This window comes from Sminthopsis crassicaudata, chromosome 1 (assembly GCF_048593235.1).
Source record: "Sminthopsis crassicaudata isolate SCR6 chromosome 1, ASM4859323v1, whole genome shotgun sequence".
Lineage (NCBI taxonomy): Eukaryota > Metazoa > Chordata > Mammalia > Dasyuromorphia > Dasyuridae > Sminthopsis > Sminthopsis crassicaudata.
In genome coordinates this window covers 222194974-222213204 of record NC_133617.1, presented here as the reverse complement: position 1 = coordinate 222213204, position 18231 = coordinate 222194974, and the positions used below count along the sequence as shown (strand labels likewise).

Below are 18231 nucleotides of genomic sequence, written 5' to 3'. Positions count from 1 at the left end.
ATTCTTCAACAAACAATATTACTGTTACTGTGTACATCTCCTCTTGATTCAGTTCACTTCATTATGTTAAGTCACGTTTGTCATTTCTTATATAGCACAGTTTAGTCATTTCCTATTTGATGTATTTTAGCATATCTAATCATTATGTTTCCCCATAGGTATTTAATTTGTGTTAAACTAAACTGGATACTATTTCCCCTCCATGTGTCCTAAAGTCCAGCCAAACTATGTTACTTGTAGGCTGCGCCTTTGCTCATGGCATTCCCTAGATTTAGTGAAATCCTACTCATTCCTTTAAAATATAGTGCAAATTATACCTCTATAGCCAGCCTTACTTAAGTCATTGTCCTCAAGGAGCTTACATCAAATAGGAAGGAAATAAGCACTGAGTGTCTATTATGTGCCATTTGATCTCATTTGATTCTCACAGCTATCTAACAGGAAGGGGGAAAAACACCTTGTTGCCAATTCTGATTAATTATAGAGGTCAGAATATTAATGACAGCATAATTTTAATAGTATTTAAAAATTAAGAGACAAACAATATTATTTTGTTTTTAGAACTCAACAAAATGTTGATGGCTGCCTGGAGAGGAAAAACAATTCCAGGATAAATATGCTACAATTCATTATAAAGTTTTCTCTAAATTACTTATACTTTTATCCTGAAAAATAGGACAAAAGTAATATTCATTCATATGAATAATGAATATTACTGGATAGAGAAATTGCAGCTTGAGACTTAGGAATGAAATCTATTTGGTTTTTTTTAAAGTGTTATTAGTCTAGATCTTTCTCAGGGCAATAAATTCTTCACTAAATCACAGGACCCAGGTTGAACTGATCAAAGGAAAACATTTTTAATTCTTGAGGACCCCTTTTATTTTACCTTGTACAAGGATTTTTTTTTCTCAAATATTATTTTACTTCAAAATATAGAAGGCATTTTCTCCTGAGTGTGGGAGGGAAGAAAAAGGGAAGATCTTATATCTTCTACTGATAATTCCATAATTTTAGTTGGGTTATATCACTCTGAAATTTATTCTATTTCCATTTTTTTTACCAATGTAACCTCTTACTACTTCAATCAAGTGATGAAACCTCAGCTAATTATCATTTTTGTTCACCTAATATAAAAGTGGGTCTGAATCTAGAAAAACAATATACTATTTGCTAGAAAATGGCCCTATTTGGAAATAATAAATTATGAAAATAAGCAAGTTCAAATAGTCTGGACTAGTAAATTTTCAAGGAGGCTTTTGCATAGACATTACATTTTCTGCCTTCTTAACACTACTGTGGGACTTCTCTGACTTTTCCACCCATATCAGGTACTTTTCTCTCCTCCCTTTTCAGTTTTCTTTTGTGTGGAGTCTTCCTCTATTTACAAGCCACCTTAAACTTTTCCTACTTGTGATATTTTATTTCCTGAGTAATTTTTTTTAAATGATCCCGGGTACACAAGTATATAACAGGTATACAAATCAAACATTTACTGATACTAAATCATAAATTTAAGACTTCCACATTCAGTTATGAGATCCCATATGGGGTCACAAACCACAGTTTAAGAAGCTGGGCCCTATTGGATAGCAAATTTGAGGGCAGAAGCTGTCTTTCTTTTCTATATCTATACCCCCAGTACTTGGTAGTGCCTGGCTCATAGCAGGTGCTAAAGCATTACTGACTTTTGATTGACCAGTAGGCTAAAGCAAGTGTCTCCCTCTACTCAACTGTGTCTTCAGCATGATTAGTAGAAACCCTACCCTCTGAAAAGGTTATGAGTGGGGGTACAAATCAGGAACTGAGAAAGGTCCTCCCTACATTGCTATACTAAGCAAATTCCATCCATTATTAGTCCCACTACTCTGAGTGAGCTACACTGAGATGTCAAGTTGCATGTGACCAAGAAGCCTAGCTCTAGGTGATTCTGGGCCCAACTGCAGCTCCTTTCCACCTCAAGTCCATGGAATCCTGGGTGAAACATTCTCAACCTTACCCCTCTCTACTTTTTTGTGATTCTCTCTCAGTGGAGCCCAGTCTAGAGTTAGGAAGACTTGAACTCAAATTAAGTCTTAAACAATGCATTTTTCATTAGCTGCTCTTTTTTGGTTTCTTAGGAACATTATGTATGCCCTAGGATAAACTCATCAATTGAAATCTCATCAGCTGAAAATTAATCCAGCTTTGATATTCAGCACCCTCAGTTCCCTTTCCCCCCACTTCATGTTGAACCTGAACAATAAATTTCTCCCAGAGCCTTCCTTTATAGAGGGGGCTCAGAAAATTCCAATTAATTTCATTTTCCCTCTGAGTGGTTTCAATTCTTTGAGCCCTCTCAGGCACATAGTCCCATAGCCCCTTTCAATTTCCTTTCATATATTGTTTTCCCCTAGAAGAGAGGAGAGAGGTTACCTTTCTTTTTCTTACCTGGATCCTCAGGGTTCAAACAAACAGTGTCTGGCATGTAATAGGAGCTTAATAAATGCTTATAGACTACTATGTTTTACATTATAAATTTGGGTGAAATTATTTGTTTGTCTTAGTTTTTTCCAATTGTTTTACATTATGACTTTGGGTGAAATTACTTGTTTGTCTTAATTTTTTCCAATTGTAAATAGGGATGTTAATAGTTCTTACCCTCTAAGGATTGTTGTGAGGATCAAATGAGAAAATCTGTAAAGCATTTAATCCAGTACCTGAAATATTGTTTGTTGTTTAGACACTTGTCAGCCATCTCTGACTTTCTATGACCCCTTTTGAGGTTTTCTTGGCAAAGATACTGCAGTGGTTTGCTATTTCCTTACTTTCTCATTTATAGGGTTTAACAACCTTACCCAGTGTCTAAGACCAAATTTGGATTGAACACTCTATTCACTGCCCTGGTATTAAAGTCTTCTTAATAATGAATATTTGTTTCTTTCCTTTCAGGGATGAGGGTACAGGAGTATGTTAATTCCTCAATTTAACTAGTTATCTAGAGGATCTTGGAACGAGGGTGACAGTAGAAGAAAAGCTGTTTCCTGTCTGTGAACCTGGACCACAGGACTTGGACAAGGACTGAGATTGTTTCTATTAGAGACATTTTAAATGCTTTAAGGCAACAGATACAGGAAGAAAAATTATTAATTTTGACTACGTAAAATTAAAATTGCAAAGGCAAACTGATTCAACCACTTTAGAAAACAATTTGGGATGATGTCAGATGAGTTACCAAACTTTTCATGCCCCTTGATCCAAAAGTCTCACTGCTAAAAAGGCAGTAGATCCAAGTCAGAGGCAAAAATAAAGGTCCTGTATATGCTAAAATATTCATAGACGCAATAAACCAGAAAGTCCACGGATTGGACAGTGACTGAATAAACTATAAGGAACAAATGAAGATACAAATAATAACAGCTAATTATGGCTAACATTCAAATAGCACTCACTAAGGCACTGTGCTAAGTGCTTTACAATTACTATTTCCATTTTATTCTCACTACAACCTTAGAAAGTAGGTGCTGTTATGTACCCCCATTTAACAGATGAGGAAATTGAGACAAACAGATTAAGTGATTTGCCCAGGAGTCACACAGGTAGTGGGGCTAGGCTCACTTCTTGACTTAAGACCTAGCACCTGGATCCACTGTATCACTTAGCTGTCCTAATAAGATCATAGATCATAAATTTGGATCTGGAAAAACCATTAGAGGTTATGAAAGCCAATCCTTTCATTTCACAGATGAGAAAACAAGACCAAAAAAATTTAAATGATTTGGTGGACATTAGATTAGTAAACTTCTGAGGCAAGCTTCAAATCCAGGACTACTGGGTTATCTATTAAACCAAGAATCATGAGAACATCTTTAAAATGATGCACAATAATCAAATAATAGAAAGCAGGAAAAAAAATACACAATCCCTGTGAACATATGCACCATTACTGGTTGCTGAGAATGAAGAGAAAGATAAATACTATTTAGAACTCAGAAAAAATTAATTAAATTTTTAAAAATAACTCAGGAAAACTCAAGTTGGATCAACATGTACTCTGATAATGACTTCAATGCAAACATGAAAATAGAAATAAATAGGAAAAAGAAATGAAGTCAAAGACTGTAGAGTAGCAGAAGTCTCAAGGTTATTTTTTAATCACCAAAACTTTCTTTGAGAAGAACATTAGTAGAGGCTAGTCCTTACAAGCACCAAATAATATCTCTCTCTCTCTCTCTCCTCTCTCTCTCTCTCTCTCTCTCTCACACACACACACACACACACACACACACATATGAGCCAAGATATATTTTAAGACAGGAAAAGACTTGTTAATGATGTAGGAGTTATCCTGATTCAGTTGTCTAATAAAGTCAGACTAATGGATAGAGATCAGATTTAAGTAAAAAACAACAAAGTGAAGAAAAAGATATGGTATACAATTGAAATCATTTAATTTTTAACTATTTAAACAAGGACTAATGAAAAATTGGAAAATTAAGATCAGAAATGACCTCAGCAAATTTATTACTGCAGCATTTGTAAAACACCTATTATACACCCGGCACTGTACTTTTAAGCACTTTACAAATATTTCATTTGATCTTCACAATAACCTTGCAAGAGGGGCGCTATTTTTATCCACACTTTACAGTGGAGGAAAACTAAGACAAAACAAAGGTTAAGAAAGAAACACACACACATATGGTCATACAACTAGTAAATATCTGAGGCTAGCTTTGAACGCAGATTATCCTGTCCTTAGGCTCAGGATTCTATCCACAATGCCATTTAACTGTCTTTGTCAACAAACATTAGATTTTAGGCCAGAACTTTATAAAGGCAAAGCACCGGATTTTTAGGAGTGATAGTGGACAATTATCAGTATTGTCTTCTAAAGGAGGAAAGGGGAAAAAAAACAGTAGAGAATAAAAATTGATTTAAAGAAGCTTGGCAGGAGATCTAACTATGCAAAGTCTCAAGATTATTTAAGGATGAAAATGGAAGGACAACAAATAGAAAAATGGAAAAGATCATTAAAGATTACCGTAACAAACTTTTCACCACAGATAGTAAAACCACCACACTTGGGACCTAAGACCACTTATACTTATTGATTAATTAACTATAATTTAATTGATATTCATGTTTTCTTGGGAAAATGACTTGAGAGCATCAGGCCGATGGACAAAAGAATATAGAAAGCAAAGGCTGGAACCAAAATCAACACAAAACTTTAGAAACTTTGTGATCTTGCCTATTTTTACTTTCAAATAGATTGGGACAAACAGAAGCAGTGATCCTAAATAGTTAACGATAAACCTAAGCAATTCTATTTAAGCAACTCTGCTATTCATAACTTAGAAAAGTTTGGGTTTTATATTTTTCATCATTTTATTTTGATCACACACACACACACACACACACAAGGTTAATTAATTGAAGCACTGAATATGATCCTCTATACTCTATACATGGACAAATTTTTTAATGTTCCCAATCAACCTATAAAATCTTTAAGCAGAATTGTCTTATCAGGTAAACTCTATTATAGAGGCCAGTCTAACAAATCTGATGATTCATAAATAAGCTTACCAAGTTCCAATTTAACATTCACAATAGAACAAGAGGTTAAAATAATTAAAACCTAGTCATTCCCAAATTAAAGACTGTTTGTAACTTTTACATTTAAAAGAGTCAGCTCATAAACAGCAATCTATGTTGTAAGTTGGCCAGATGGGAGAAAGTGATTTTTAAATGTTCCACAAAATCTCACTATCACATGAGACAATCAAAGGGACCTTTCAAAAAAGTAAATATTTGCACCTTTTTCATCAACTCTCTACTTCCTTGTAATATGAAAAACAAGATTAAAAAGGTTCCATAATCTTGGATATCTCAAGAAATTATCAGCATCAGTATTAGATATAGCTCCAGAAAAAAAATGTAGCAATACTATAACAAGGTAGTATCTCTGAAAAACTAATCACTTCCAATTAAACCACAGACAGAATTTTCTTAAATGAACATCTTTTCAAATCCAATTTTGATCTTTTTTAGGATTTTATAAATACATCTCTACATAAGTACACATATGGACAGGTGTGTGTGTATATAGATAGATATCCTGCTATGTAAGGAACTGAGTTCTCTCTCTTTTTTTTTTTTGGGGGGGGGGGGAGAGGAGGGGCAATTGGGGTTAAGTGACTTGTCCAGGGTCACACAGCTAGGATGTATTAAGTGTCTGAGGCCAAATTTGAACTCAGGTTTTCCCGACTTCTGGGCTGAAGCTGATGCTCTACCCACTGAGCAACCTAGCTGCCCCAGGAACTGAGTTCTCAAAGGCTTTACCCAGTCCTTTACCAAATAGGTTCTTTATTAAATAGAAAAGGCTTTTAAAATAAGGAAATGGCTTAAGAATCAACCCAGCAAAATCCAAGCTTCATCACACATCACACAAAGGGTTAGCCACCAAGTAGTGAATTTTTCCTTTAAGTTATTAGCAACTCAAGTTATGACACACAAGTCTAAAGAATTAAAGTTGTAAGTCACTCAAAATACAAGCCTGAGTGTAAGCAGGAGGCAACAAATTATAAACATATTATACTACAAAACTAAAGGAAATTAGGAGGTTGTATGATTCCAGAGAGATGGCCTAGTCATAAGACAAGACCAAAAGACAACAGGGGTGGTCTAATAGTCAAGTGATTGTTATAATGGTTTCTAAGGTTATTAGAGGGAGCCCTTGCCACCACCTGTACCATGAGAGATTTATAGGAATGCAATATCAGATAAGACATCTGTGCCACAAAAGGAAGTATCTATAAAGATCACAGATCTACTACAGAAATATGGATAGTTATTCAGACCATCTAAGTTTGGTGAGGAGGAGGGTTATTATCAGCATTGATGAAAGGAGATGAAAGTGCATTAGAAAAATAGTTTTATCTCTGTTCAAAATGACATGTTTAGACTCTGAGTCAGCTTTTATGATTTTAGGTAATTCACTTAGTTTCTTTGGGCCTTGATTTTTGTCATCAGTAAAAAAAAGTCATTCTTTTCTAAAGTGATCCCTGTTATCTGATATGTTATCATGCTCTTGACCATATTTTGAAATTCATATTTAAAATACGGAAAAAAAAAATCAGACTAAAGTCAGTGTAGTAGAAGTCATTTTAAATGTTTTATATATATATATATATATAAAACCTTTTACAATGTATTAAAAAGCAACAATCAATTAAGGGTCCACATGCCAATGTTTTTTAAAAACACATTCGTTTTTCCTAACTCAATTGATAAGTTATTCAGGTATCTTTTATGTGCCAAGCACTACTCCAAAGAGAGAGCTGACCTTTATCTTTTTTAAAAAAGAGGCAGATAATAGGAATCTTTATACTCAGACAAGAAGTAAACTCAACTTGGTCCTGAAAGCAAACCAGATACACAAAGGTGGAGCATAAAGGAATATAAACATGTTCTCAAACTATTGCTATTTACTAGACAAAGAAACTGAATTGAATGGGGTATATGAATTTAGACTAGTTTCACAAATTCTGGGCACTTCATCACCAAGATGTCTAGAAATCTCACAGTGGTGCTTAGTATTTTGTTTCTTTTTGCAGTTTTATCTAATACGACTAAATGGATTTGGTTGTTCATGTTCACGTGCATTTCTATTTTAGCTCTTTCTGATAAGCCCTTGTTGTCATATAGAAAGAAGAGCTAACTCACCTGGAGAACTCACTTCATCTACACTATATTTTTTTAATCCCTCTCCTTGCCCTACTCCTTAACCCAGTCCCTGAAAACAAAGATTTACAAATGAAGCACATATTTTATTAAATCTAATCAATATATCAATTCCATATAAAAATACATGCAATACTCTACACCCATAGCTTCTCACCTTTGCAAAGTGAGAGAGAACGTTATGCATCTATCCAGTCAACTAGAAACATATTACAAATGAGTTTAATGTGATGTCTAGTGCTGTTTTATAGTCATTTTAAACTTTAACTATAGGTAAATGAGAAATTTAAGGTCATCTATGTTATGGAGGAAGCCTTGAAAGAAGAAACTTGTTGAATCTAAAAATTAATTCCATGATATCTAACAATATGCTGACATATTCTATATTGTGGAGAAAGTGTCCCAAGGTCATTAAGATGTGTTGTCTGGCTCCAAACTCCAAGGTCACTGTGGTCTGACTATAGACTGGATGCACTTTCTACTATACTATCCTGCCTCATATATCCATTCATTTGCTTCCAAGTTCTTTGTCTTTCCCTCCCTACCCCCCCCAAAAAAAAATTGTGAGGAGGAAGCCCTCCTCAAACATTTCTTAGGTTATCAGTCATCTACTTGCAGATCTGAAATTATTTTAAAATCATCACAAGTTGACATTTTAAAGGTATTAGATGGTGAGTACTCCTTTTACATAAATTTTTATGTCTAATTCTGAAATAAGTGTTTTAAGGTGTGATCATATTTTCTAAAAGGTAAACTTTTCTGTTGAATCTTACAACTAAATGTAAAATGTTGACATCAAACTTCTGGAATGTCTATTATATAAAATAAGGCACACTTGTAGGGGAATATTAAATTAAGTTTAATTTGAGAAAGAAAAAAATACTGGAAAGTGTTAGCAACTAAATTAAAAATGAAAAGTCATCAATAAATATTATGTAGCTAATTCTTAATTGCTAGATGCAATTATGAGTCACCTACAGTTACCGTCAGTTTCAATTTAATATTTATTAAATATTTTCTATGTATCCAAGTTGGTGCATTCAGGTAATGCAAGCTAATTTTATTAGTCCAATGTAAATAAGTCGTGAAATTAGGTCTGCTAAGAGGTTAAAAAATCCATTCTAAACCAAACAAATACAGATGTTAAAGGAGCTAGAACTGCCAATAACCTACCCAGCAAAATTAAGCATTATACTTCAAGGGGAAAAATGATCACTCAATGAAATAGAAGCAGTGCAAGCTCTCATAAAGTCCATAACTGAACCAAAAAATATGGGGGGAAAAAGGGAAAAGAAAACAAGGGTTGAACTGTTTACATCCCTAATTGAGAAGATAATACTTGTAATTCTTAATAATTGTACCACTAACAACTAGAAGGAATACAAATACATGTAGACAGGAGTGTATAGGTATAAAGTGAATGAAAATGACTTAAAAAAATAATTAAGGGATAAAAAAGGAATGTACTGGGTGAAAAAGGAAGAGGTAAAATGCTGTAGGGGTAAAGTATTTCACATGAAGAGGTGCAAAACTCCTATTTACAGTCGAGGGAATTGGGTGGACAATTTATGCGGCACCTCTTGAACTTTATTCTCAGTACTGCTCAAAGAGGGAATGTATACAGTAAGTTGAATACAGAACTCTTACTTGACAGGAAGGAAGGAAATAAAGTAAAGAGAGAAGGGGAAGTTACTAATAGAAGACAGAACCGGGGATGTGGTAGACAGAAGTAAAACACCGTTGAAGAGAGAGGGTAAAAGGAGAGGGGGAACAGACAGGAGGAAAAATAAGATGAGGATGTAAGAAAACATAGTTAATAATTATAACTGTGCGAACAGGATAGGATGAACTCTCCCATGAAGCAAGCAAAAAAGAGAAAGGCTCAAATACTAGAATCCTACAATATGTTGTTTACAAGAGACACTTTAATAGAAAGATACAGAGTAAAGCTAAAGGGTGGGGGGTTAGAGAATAATTTATGCTTCAACTTGGGAGGAAAAAAAAAGCAGGGGTCAAAATCCTGATCTCAGATAAAACAAAAGCAAAAAAGAGACCTAATTAAAGAAAACCATATCTTGGGGAAAATCTACCACAGACAACAAGGTAATGTTAATACTAAACATATCTATACTAAGTGGTATATAGCATCCAATTTCTTAAAGGAGAAATTGAGTTACATGACCAAAGAAGAGATAGCGCACATTACAAAATGTAAAATAGATAATTTTGAATGTTACATTTAAAAACTTTTGCACAAACAAAACCAATGCAACTAAGATTAGAATAAAAGTTAGGAAACCATTTTTACAGTATCTGTTAAATGCCTTGTTTATCAAATTTATAGAGAACTGAATTAAAATTTTAAAAACACAAGCCATTTCCTCAATTGATAAATGATTAAATGATATTGAACAGGCAGTTTTCAGATAAGGAAATTAAAGCTATCTATAAGTATAGGAAGAAATGTTCTAAATCACTTTTGATTATAGAAATGCAAATTAAAACAACTCTGAGATACCATTTCACATCTAGCACTTTAGCTAATATGACCAAAAAGGAAAACCATAATTACTGGAGAGGATATGGGAAAATTGGGACACCAATGCATCTTTGGCAGAGTTATAAACTGCTCCAGAAAAATTATTCCAGAAAGCAGTTTGGAACTATGCCCAAAGGGAAACCAAGCAAACTGTTCATCCCCTTTGATCCAGTAATATTACCACTAGGTCATATCCTAAAGGAATCATAGAATTTACATGTACAAAGATATTTACAGCAGCTCTTTTCCTGGCAACAAAATACTGGAAATTGAGAGGATTACCATCAACTGGGGAATGGCTAAACAAATTGTGGTAAAGAAATACTGTTGTGTAAGAAGAAATAAACAGATAAAGACTTCAGAAAAACCTGGAAAAGACTTGCATGAACTGATGCAAAGTGAAATGAACAGAACCAGGAAAACAGTGCAAAAGTATCAGAGCAACCTAGTGTGAATAACTCAGCATTTCTCAGAAACATTGATCCAAGATAAGTAAAAAGGACTCAAAAAGGAAAATGTTAATCACATCCACATAAAGAACTGATGGCCCTCTGAATACATATCAAAACATACTTTTTTCACTTTATAATTTTCACTTTTTGTTCTTTCAATCTGTTTCTTCCTTCACAATTTTAACCAATACTGAAATGTTTAACATGACAGCACATATATAATCTATATCACAATGTCCACCACTTTGGGAGGAAAAGGTGAAAAATCTAATTCAAAATCTTGCAAAAATTAATGATAAAAATTTTCTTGACATGTAATGGGGGGGGGAATAAAAATATTTTTTAAAAATGATACCTAACAACTAATTCTTGGATTATCCACAGCTCTTCTCCAAGAGTTCAAATAAATGGAGTTGTTTAAAAGCTAATTGTAGTTTGCTTAAATGTAAACTCTTGATGCAATATTGTCACCTCTCAATCAAATTTATTCTTACCCCATTCCCTTTGATTTCCTAAAAACACCTAAACAAAGATAAATTCAGGAACCTCAAAATACAATTGAAGTGCTCCCCAAAAGCAAAGTAGATGATGCTTTAACATGTCAATACGGTAAAGAAGTTTAATAGTTTTATGACATTTAAAGTAGACAAAAGCGAGCGTTTCAAACCTTAAAAGCTTCTACTTTTAAAAATTTCAGTTTTCAAAGACTTTGGGGAATTTTCTTTTTTGCCTTCAAGAAACACTTTTTTAAATATATCACTACCACTCTCACAACCTAACATTTTTCAACCTTTTCCAAGTCAACTTTTCAAATACTTTCACAATAAAGGTGTGGGTGGGTGGGTGGGGGTTCTCAAAATCCGTTCCAAATAACAGAGTATTTGATTTCTACCTTATCTACACAATGAAAGTTTATCAAGAAAACTGCAAACTTTCTGCTCAGTCTCCCTATAAGAAATCATATCTACAACTAATTTTTAAGGTAACTGGGTGAAGTCATCCTTTACAAGGAAGAGATGAGGGCGCTAAAACAATAAACAAACCCCAAACCACCAAACAAAAAAAAAACAACAAAAAAACCCACAACCATTAAAAAAAGAGACATATTTGCACCATTCCAACAAAACCAGCTTTTCTATCCTCCCCTTTAAGAGAAGCTGGGGTGGTGGGTCCAGGAAGCCAACAGTCTGCTTCTCTCCCCAACCCAGGAATTAAATTTGGGCTTGAAAAGTGAACCATTTCCTGGCGGAAGTGGAAACAGTGCTTTAGAAATATGGCACAGACCCCTTCCCCTCCCCCCTCCCGTTATGGGAGGTCAACTATGTTGCCCCTAACCGCAGAGGTCTGCGTCCAGTCCAAGTCTTTGGATCTCCCTTCCAGGCCTCGGCCATCCGGGAGTTTGAGAGGCAGCTCCTCCCTGCCCCACTGGCCCGGCCTGAGGCCGGGCGGACTTCTACTCCCGGGCCTGGGGCGCGGAGTGAATACCGAGAGGGAGGAGGGCGGCAGGAAGGGGGGCGGCAGAAGACTCGGGTTTGGGCCGAGGAGCGGAGCGATACTCACATCCTTCTATTTCCTCCTGCAGGTCCTCCTGAAGCAGTGAAAGATCTGTGAGGAGGAAAGTGGGGGATGGGAGAGGGGAGGGAAGAGAAGAAAGGGACAAGGTCAGCGCCCCCCATGGGGGGGGGGAGTCAGACACCTCCTCTCCCCTCCCAACCTACCCTTCACCAGCACTACCCCCACCCCCACCCCCCGCGCGCCTTCCACCCAGGCTCGCCTCAGCCCGGCCCCTTTTTCTCCCGCCCCGTCCCCTCTCGACAGAGGCAGGACCCTTCTGCCCGCCTGGCTAATGGGGCGAGAGGCCGGCGTAGCCACTGTGGCCAGGAAGAACAGGGGGTCCACATACCCGCCATCTTGCGGTCGCCCCCTCCTCCTCCGTCTCCCGGGGATCCGGGACTACATTGAAGCGGCGCGAGCCAGGGAACCGGTGGACGCGCGCGCGCGGGCGGAGAGGCTGGAGGAGGAGGAGGAGGAGGTGGTTGTGGGAGGGGGAAGGGTTGCTAGGGGCCCGCGCGCGCGAGCCAGTGTGTGAGCTTCAGACGGGACGGGATGGGACTGGACGACGGGACGGGATGAGATGGGATTCGCGAGGACGAAGGGGGGTGGGGCGAGAGGAGAAGCGGGGCGGAAGCCAAGACTTCGGTTCGAGCGGGTGTCCGCCGCGGTCACGGGGGAACTCCGGTTGACAACGCCCCAAAGGCTGGGAGACTGCTAGAACGCGCGCGAGAGGAGGGGGCACTAGTATCGCGCGTTCACCTCGTCTTCGCTTCTCTTCCCTGTGCGCGCGCGCGCGCACGATGAGAAGACTCACCCCTAACTCCCTCCTTTTTTCTGTCCCCCGCCTCTCCTTCTCCCCCTTCCTCTCTCCTCCCGTGCCCTGTGTGTCTCCCGGACTGACTCACAGAGCGCGCAACCCCGCTCCTTGCCCCCACCCCTTTCCCCGGCGCGCGCCTGCGCGCGTGCTCGCACACACGCACGCCCGGAGTCGCGCCGGGGCTTAGGGCTAGCTCCAGGAAAGAGGCATACAGCCCGCCGGCCTGCAGTGCCCAGAGTGTGCTGCAAGCCGGAGCTTCAGGCGTGGCTCTCTGTCTGGCGCCGCTGGTCCCCCCCACCACCCCCACCCTCCTTTATTTGGTCACTAACTTTACCTCTCTCACAGCCTTCCCGCCCCCCCCATCCCCTCTTTCTTGGGTATTCTCCCCGACATTGCGTATCACTGGGCCTTTGCGGGCCCGCCCTTTTTTAATTGGCCTGGAAAGCGACAGTAAAGTAAGTAGAGTTAGGGAGAGCCCATGGAGGACTGGCAGTCTGCAATTCTGCCCCCACTCCTTGCATTTGAACTTGGGGTCAGTACCCCCAAATTGCTTCTCTGGGCCTCGGAAAGGTAGGGATCAAGAGCAAAACCAAGGAAACAGTATAATTCTAGTGGCAAGTCATATTATATACCCAGACTTAACAGTCGTTTCACTCATTCAGCAAATATTAACCACCAACTAATTGCTGGGCAGCCTGGCAGATATCATGGCAAAGTGTCCACGGGTCAAATCTCGTCTTCGGGCATGTGATCCACTAAAAGTGGCTTGCCTATATGCTCGCATATAACAATGTATATCAAGAATATATATAATAGATGCACATTTTCAGTTCAGTTTTAAGCTTTAACAAGTTGGAAACACCATGTATGTTTATGTAAATTTGTATTGTATGTAGACAATACAATATACAAAGTGTTTGAAGTCTTATTGCAGTGCATATTTTGTGTGTGCTTTTACATATATATATATGTGTATGTGTATACATGCACACAGTTATATAATACACAAGATGTTCCACAAAACTCAGTGCATTTTGTGTGTGTGTATTTCCTTATATCTTTCAGTAGATCATTTGCTTTCAAGGAGCTTGTAATCTACTAAAAGCATTATGTAGATATAGGTAGATGTATAAATATATACTTTCTTGGTGCAGCTATAAGATTTTTGTTTTAATCTGACTGCTGTCCTTCCAATCCTAATTAAGTAAAAGTTAAATGACTGCCTTGTCCTATTCTTGTATCCTGAAAAATGCACTCGATTTTCAATTCAAATGAACAAGCTTGAACTTGAACTCTACCTGAGTCACGTACTGTACTATGCCTTGAAGATGGAGAGACAAAAAAAAAAGACACTTCTCAGAGCTTTCATTCTGGTGGGAGAAAAGAACCAATATACGAATAGGAATATTCATATTTTTCAACTCCATTTAGATCCATTATTTGTATGGCATTACAATATAATATATTACAAATTGTAAAAGCATAATTTTGCTGAAAATAAAGAACACAACTTGTCTATATTAGGAGTTGTTTAAGGGGAAAAATTACTTTGGGAACTGCATTTCTTATGTTGTATTTTAATAGTTTTAGTGGCTCTGCCATTTAGGGGTCATTTGGGTAGTCGGGCCTCACAAATTTATAACTTTATTTTTACATAAGATATACTTTATACTCATTAAAAATTATTTTTCTTGGGCTTTACTTGTAAGTAATACCCTCACACAGACTGTTCAGGCATACTTATCTGGAAAGAATAAAGACCTGGAATTAGTCAAGATAAGAAAAAAAATTATGACTTTAGGTGTTAAGAAATGTGTGCTCAGTTTTTAAAAATATGATAATTTTTTTAAAGGCCAAATTTTCTCACCCCATGTCTTCTCTTTCTTCACACTTACCAGATGTTCTAAGGTCTACTTCTGGTAACACTATCTCAGAATGACACAGAAATAGGAATTATGAAATCCATCAGAATAGAGAAACAGTCTAGTTTGGCAGCAGTTTCACAGTAGAGACTAGTACTTGTTACCTCAAAGGAAATAAGCTCTTCCCTTATGTTAATTGACTTGATGCACCTGGTAAAATTATGTATTTAACTGGGGTAAGGAATAGGAATAAAAAGGAAAATTTGGATTATTTAGAAAACTTAGATTAGAAATTTTAACTGGTTTTTAATCCTAAAACCAATCAGTCAAGTATTTTCTGTTTTAATTTTATTAAAAATTTTCAATGATTTCTATCAATTCAGCTGTAATCTTAGCATATATTCCATAACAAGAGTTATCTTGACCATTTAGTTGAGGGGAATCCTTCATTTAAACAACAAAAGTATAAACTCAACCTACCATGTTTCTCCTCCTTTCCAAACCATTGATGGATGCATGGTAGTTTATGAAGAACTCCAAATGATGTTACTTTGTTGGGATTTTTTAAAAGAGATAATTAGACAAGAATAGCAGTCATTGTTTTCTTCCCCCTTCCCTCAATTTCACTTACAATGTAGTCTGTGTGATGTGAGAGAGGCTGTGTGTTGTCTAGTGTTCAGAGCACAGCACAGGGTCTAAATTCTTATTCTGCTGTGACATCTGTAAAATAGTCGATGATGCAAGTTAATTTTTTGTGAAAGTTCTAACTAAACAAAACTAGTGAAGCTAACATTTCTAAGGAGAAAGCCTCTTCCACTTACAGGAAGCAATTATATTAACTCCCAGAGCTTTATAATTGATGTATTTAGCTCATCAACAAGAACTTATTATTGGGCAGATTATTCTAAATCAGTGAGAAAAAAGAAGCCTGACATACCTTGACGCTGACCCATTTATATAAACTCTTGTGCCGGGAAGTAAACCTTTTTTTTTTTCTCTCTGAAATGGTCATTCCTGAAGCTGAAAGTATATAAAAAGGCAGGCATCAGTTACTATTCTAAATTATAAATAATAATTTAATATGTACATATACCTATCCAGGAATAAGAAAAGTTATATTTGACCAAGTCTGAAAGCATTCCTTTCAACCAATGTATTACTATCAGTAATTTATATCTTTTCATCAGTCATTGTGATTCTTCTTTCCAACTGCCTTTTTCCTAACACAGAGCAAAGCAAATATTTCTCCTGTTACTAGTCTATTTAACTCCATTTGTTAGTAATTAAAAAAATATTTTAGGTAAATAAGTATAAATGTGAAGTTTTTCTCTCCTCTATGGTTTCTTGCTCCTTTCAAAATTTCCTATCATAATGACCTCCCAATAAAAGGGATATTATTCTTGGCTAGTTGTAATGAGAAGATATTGGTCTGAATTCTTTCAAATCACAATTCAAATCACCTAAAATACACACACACACATATGTATGTATGTATATCATAAATTTTTCTCACTACTATGATAAAGGATTGAAGAAAAAAAAAAAGCTCAATCTGAATTCCTTTCAGATTGTGTTCTCTTCAAACTGTTCTCTCTCCATTGTATATCATTGTTATTTGAAAGTTGAAGCCTAAACTGCATTGGAACTGACTCTGAAAGTTGACTATATAAATTCAAATATGTTAAAAAAATATATATTCTTAACACATACTTGATCTGGCCATAACATAACAGAGTATACTGTTAGTATAACTTCTGCTAAACTTGTGAGAAAAGGAACTTTTTTTTTTTTTGCTCCCATTTTGCAGTTTTTCTCTCTGGGACTGGGAATGATTATTAAATTTGCCCCAGGAATAAAAAGAAAATTTTAGTCTTAATGGGCAAAATTGGAAGCTAAGAAAACTGGAAATTACTTAACTAGCATGCCATGGATTAAAAAAAATAAAATGTTTTCCTTAAGCTTCCCTTATACACTTGAAGATGTTAGTTTTTAGAAATTATAGGAAGTTTGAACTTAGGAGGAACTATTTGTTAAGTTGGAAAGTTAGTTGTTTTTGACTGTGATCCCTTTTGAGTTTTCTTAGCAGAGATACTAGAGGGATTTGCCATTTCCTTCCCAGCTCATTTTACAAGTAGGGAAACTGAGGCAAATAGGTTTAAGTGACTGGCCCAGGGTCACACAGCAATTACCTATCTGAGATCAGATTCAAACTTGGGTCATCCCAATTCCAGCCTCAGAACTCTATTCAATACTGTACCAACCTAGCTTCCCTTAGAAGATACTATAGAAATTATTTAGTCCACCTTCCTCATTTTTACAGATAGCTACTATCATACAACTAATCAGTGGTCAAACTAGGATTTTCAGGGCACAGGTTTCCTGACTCGCACTCTAATTTTCTTTTTTTTATTACAGCTAAGAAAAAACAAAGATAAATCTTAAACTCTTTCACAATCTTTGAAATGATTAGGTTAAGCAAAGTTTTATACAAGCCAGGAAAACCTATGAGCAAATAACATTCAAAAGCACAAACTCAATAATTAAATCAGAGCCAAAACTTGTAGTATTATGGATTTCTGTGTTAGCTTCCTTAGGAATTAGTTCATAATTATACTCGTCAGCTTCCTAAGTGTAAAAGGAATACCCCAAATTGTCATCAGAAATTTGTTTATGGTCCTGGGTTTCTAGACCTGAGATGTAGGCCTATGGTTTGAGAAATTTGCTTTGGCAAGCTAAATAGAAGTTTCATTGGAGTGAAGAGAGACTTGAGGCAAACAGATTGAGTAGTAGGCTGAGAATAGTTGTCTAGAAGAGAGACAATGAGGATTGGAACTAGGATAATGGCTGTAAAACTGGAGAGATTTTGTGGTATAGAATTAGGCAACTGAGTGGATGAAGGGTGATACCCAAGTTGTGAACTTGCATGACTGGAAGGATGGTAGTACCTTCAGCAATAATAAATTTCAGAAGAGGGATGGTTTTGGGGAAAGGATAATAATTTGACATGTCCTGTGTGGCTTTTGGATGAAATTGTCCAATAGTCAGTTAATGATATAGGACTAGAAAAAAAAATTGTATAATACTGAATAAATATAAACTGAATAAGTAAAAAAAATGATATAGGACTAGAGATATAGATCTGGAAATCATCTACATAGAGATCAATAATTGAACTCATGGGAACTGATGGTACCAAGTACAAGAATATAGAAAGAAAAAGAGAACAGATCCTAAGAGCCTTCGGGTATATCCATTTAGTGAGTTTGACATGAATGAGGA

At 36.6% G+C, this 18231-nt stretch overlaps 1 protein-coding gene and 1 long non-coding RNA gene across 12 annotated transcripts in view; both read right to left on the bottom strand.

Annotated features, from left to right (window-relative positions):
* Nucleotides 1–13363, bottom strand: part of PPP4R1 (protein phosphatase 4 regulatory subunit 1) — an 82121-nt gene extending 68758 nt beyond the window's left edge. For 6 of the 11 annotated variants that reach the window (XR_012483443.1, XR_012483446.1, XR_012483450.1 and 3 more), the window contains exons 1-3: nt 13179–13363; nt 12623–12730; nt 12280–12324 (exon numbers count right to left, since the gene is read on the bottom strand). Coding sequence is in view for 5 of the 11 variants with exons in the window: in XM_074274979.1 (XP_074131080.1) it covers nt 12280–12324; nt 12623–12629 (52 nt within the window). In the remaining 6 variants the exon portion in view is untranslated. Of the gene's footprint in view, nt 1–12279; nt 12325–12622; nt 12846–13032 lie in introns of those variants that run through there. The other 5 variants (XR_012483440.1, XR_012483444.1, XM_074274972.1 and 2 more) reach the window with 3 other exon arrangements.
* Nucleotides 13364–15583: 2220 nt separating this feature from the next.
* LOC141546835 (uncharacterized) overlaps nt 15584–18231 on the bottom strand; it is a 30942-nt gene continuing 28294 nt past the window's right edge. Inside the window, exons 2-3 of the long non-coding RNA XR_012483433.1 lie at nt 15890–15972; nt 15584–15672 (exon numbers count right to left, since the gene is read on the bottom strand). This is a non-coding gene — a long non-coding RNA (uncharacterized LOC141546835). The remainder of the gene's footprint in view (nt 15673–15889; nt 15973–18231) is intronic.